This window comes from Limulus polyphemus, unplaced genomic scaffold (assembly GCF_000517525.1).
Source record: "Limulus polyphemus unplaced genomic scaffold, Limulus_polyphemus-2.1.2 Scaffold8357, whole genome shotgun sequence".
Classification (NCBI taxonomy): domain Eukaryota; kingdom Metazoa; phylum Arthropoda; class Merostomata; order Xiphosura; family Limulidae; genus Limulus; species Limulus polyphemus.
Window position 1 is genome coordinate 6944 of NW_013673967.1, and position 3612 is coordinate 10555.

Sequence of the window (3612 nt, forward strand, 5' to 3'; positions counted from 1 at the left end):
CCCTCCAGTGGCACAGCGGTATGTCTGCGGACTTACAACGCTAGAAACCGGGTTTCGATACCGGTGGTGGGCATAGCACAGATAGCCCATTGTGTAGCTTTGTGCCTATCTTCAAACGAACAAACAAAATACATAGTTATATGTATATGTAACGTTAAAAGTACTTCCTTTGCTACTACCAAATAAGAAACAGTACTGAAGAAGTAGTGTTGCGCCATCTGGTGGTGAATATTTTGTGTGTGCCATTGAGTTGCGTATAACACGATGGTCCATATCCAATATCATCACTGGCGGATCCAGCCAATGAACGAGAGGGCGCCTTATCTCCCATTTTTGGGCCGCGTTTTATATTAAAATATATATATATATATATATTTCTTTTCATATCTCCCAACTGTAATATATATAATTTTTTTTCTATTTGAACAGAGAAGACCGTAAGTTTTAATTTTTCGACAAAAGCTGATATGTTTCGGCTTAATTGTATTTTGTAATGAATTACTGTTAATTTCGTTTTCTTTTTATATTATCAATTCTACAATATGGGGGAGGGGGGGAGTTCCACGTGTTAATGTCTAAGTGTGTTATTTCAATCTGTATTCACGTTCATGTGTGTAAGCAAAAACCTGATGTTTGAATTTCGCGCCAAGCTACACGCGGGCTATCTGTCCCTAATTTAACAGTGAAAGACTAGAGGGCCTTCTAGTCATCAGGATTCGAACCTGCGAGTCAAGCGCCCTAACTACGTGGCCATGCCGAGCCGTAATGTAATGTTTGAAAGTAACTTGTCTATACCACACGCATGCGTACGTGTACTGTAGAATAGTTGTTAGAAGTTTTCCGCTATAATTTAGTGTGGTGCACATCAATATCAAGCTGTATAAATATAGCTGATAATCCTAGTTTTTAATGTTCTTGAGTTCAAGATTTTATCCATTAAAACTCTGAATAGCTCTTCCCAGGGTAAAGATAAAAATGTCCAGTGAAAATTCCTTGAATTACATAAGCTTCGGTGATGTTTCCTAAGTAACTTCAGTATTGCCTGGTTGCTAAGAGACGGGATCATTGGACCTTCCGTTATTGAAATACCGCTGTGTGAAAACATAAAATAACTGAAATATATTTATTTCTTCCTTCATTAATAAACATTAAGTAAATGTTACTGTCTATATCAAGAGGATAATGTCTGATTTCTCATCGTATGCTATCAAGTACTTGATGATATAGATTATTTTAAATGTGTAGCTTGTTTTTTTTTTCCTTTAATTAAACCAGACAGTTTGTTTTATCTTTTTCTTGCAGTCCCTAGTACTGTATCCCTCTCGCCAGAAGGCCACTACAAGATCTCACAGCCCCACCACTTAAAAGAGTATCCTGCTCCGCATAGCACTAATAGCGCCTCTCAACATAGTGGGGGTTCTCCCCACTCACTCACTCAGCACTCTTTCCCTGTACTACATCGCACTGTGTCTTCGGTCAGTCAAAGCAATCTCCATGTTACGAGTACGAGCCATTTGAATTCCCCACATTATGTGGGGCAACCCCCCTACCATCCACATCAAGAGCCACAGCATTCCCCGTTAGATATTCCCTCTTCATCCTCACCGACGTCCCCAACATCCTCTGGGCTTCATTCGTCCTCCAGACAGCCATCTTCCATCCCAACATCTGTGATTACAGCAGCTCACAGTAGCAGTAGCCTTGGAAATGATTCAGATCCGTCCTCTTATGTTCAAGATCTTTCTTTCCAGCCACGACCCAAGAAGAAAGGTAAGTTCTGTCAAACGTTCACTGTCCATATAAGGGCCATTATTTAACGAACAAATAAATAGATTATTGAATGAACAGTCTTATAAAACAAATGCACTGTTTTGTTTTAGAAAGACTTTTGTCGTGGACCAACTATTTAGGTTTTGATATTACACTGATTTCCATACAACTTTTGAAGTGCTACTCAGCTGCTTTCTATGTTTTCATGTCATTATTCACAGTAATGCCATACACGAGTTAACATGTTTTCAAATTTAAAAAATCTAACAGATAACGTTAGTAATGAACAGCGCCATCGCCTGTCAAAGCTCAACGTTTTTGTCAAAAATAAAGAAAGAAAAAAAGAGAGAAAAACAAATGCAGAAGGTAATTAGAAAGTTTGCCCCCAGTTCAGAGGGGTATAGTTGTTCAGACATGAAAGTCTCTGGCGAATCCAGGGTGCGCCCTCAAATATTTAAATTTTTAAAAATATAAAACGTGGCTCAAAAATGGGGGATAAGGCGCCCTCTCAGCTGTCGCCCACTCATATTCATTGGCTGGATCCGCCAGTGATGATATTGGATATGGACCATCGTGTTATACGAAACTCAATGGCACACACAAAATATTCACCACAAGGTGGCGCAACACTACTTCTTCAGTACTGTTTTTTATTTGGTAGTAGGTAGGTTTTCATTAAGGCTGTATATGCAAGAAATGCAAACAGGATCTACAGGTTCTGCTTTTAAAAGAACCGAGTATGCACCCAGCGCCACCTGACGGTGACTTTTGTATCATTGTCTAAAGAATGCTATGATGGTCTTACACTGAATTTCAACTTAATCTGTGTCCGAACTACACACCGAGTGCAAGATTTTATAACTACCCTACAGTCAAAATTAATAATAAACTTTATTTACAACTGTTATCGTTTCTTTCTTTATTTTTTTCAGCATTTGAAAGAAAATACAGAATCTGACTTGAGTTCGTTTTATTTTTTATTTCTTAAATAAATCCTCAATTGGGTTATTTGACGTCATTAATACAAAAATAAAATTAATTGGAAATTACCTCCCACTTAGGGGCTTAGTTTTTCTGTGCTGTGGGAGGTCTCAGTATAACTACATACGAACGAAGGTATTTCATTCATTAAAAAAAACTTAATATAGCTAGGCTTGCCTCTTAAATAAATACTTTACAATAGATACTGTTTAAAGTGAATTGGTAATTATATAATTATTTATAAAAACATAAACGCTTCTTGTACTAAATTATCATAAGATTTTAGATTACACTATTTACTATTTCTATAATTTATTTACTTTAGGCTTAGTTATATTTTTTTCTCTATTAATTGTTATTTACCATAATTATTTATGTAATTACCTGCAATTATTTATCCACCTCTTGTTTTTAATTGAAATCAATAATATACTTTTTATACTGAATTAATTTGTTATAATTGGTGTTTATGTTAGTGTGGATGATATAGAGCACTGCGCCATCTAGTGGTATAAACAATAGTTTCTAGAATCATTTTGAACAACTTTTATTGGTGGAATTTTTAACACTATTATTATTTTCAGGTCGAAAGCCGAAGAACCCGGATGGTAGTACTTCATCCCCTATTAAAAGGAAAAGTAGAGAAGGTAACATTGGCCTACTGTACTGAATGATTTGTTCCTCCCTCCCTGGTTTACATTATAGTTTTTTATCGCAAATCTTTAACAGATGAACATGTTTATTTGCCCCTCTTTATTCGAAGACTAGCCCTCGAGTCGTGTAATAAGTGATGTTGTTGTTTTTATTCTACTTGGCTTCTCCAAATGTGGCTATTAGTTGGGCCCCAGTGGCACACCGGTA

The 3612-nt window shown here is 36.6% G+C and overlaps 1 protein-coding gene across 1 annotated transcript in view; it reads left to right on the top strand.

Moving 5' to 3' along the window:
• Window positions 1–1302: 1302 nt before the first annotated feature.
• The window catches only part of LOC111083147 (ecdysone-induced protein 74EF-like), a gene marked incomplete at its 5' end in the record, with an annotated part of 6672 nt that continues 4362 nt past the window's right edge, over window positions 1303–3612 (top strand). The window contains 2 exons of the mRNA XM_022379441.1: window positions 1303–1770; window positions 3336–3398. Coding sequence (XP_022235149.1) covers window positions 1303–1770; window positions 3336–3398 — 531 coding nt within the window. The remainder of the gene's footprint in view (window positions 1771–3335; window positions 3399–3612) is intronic.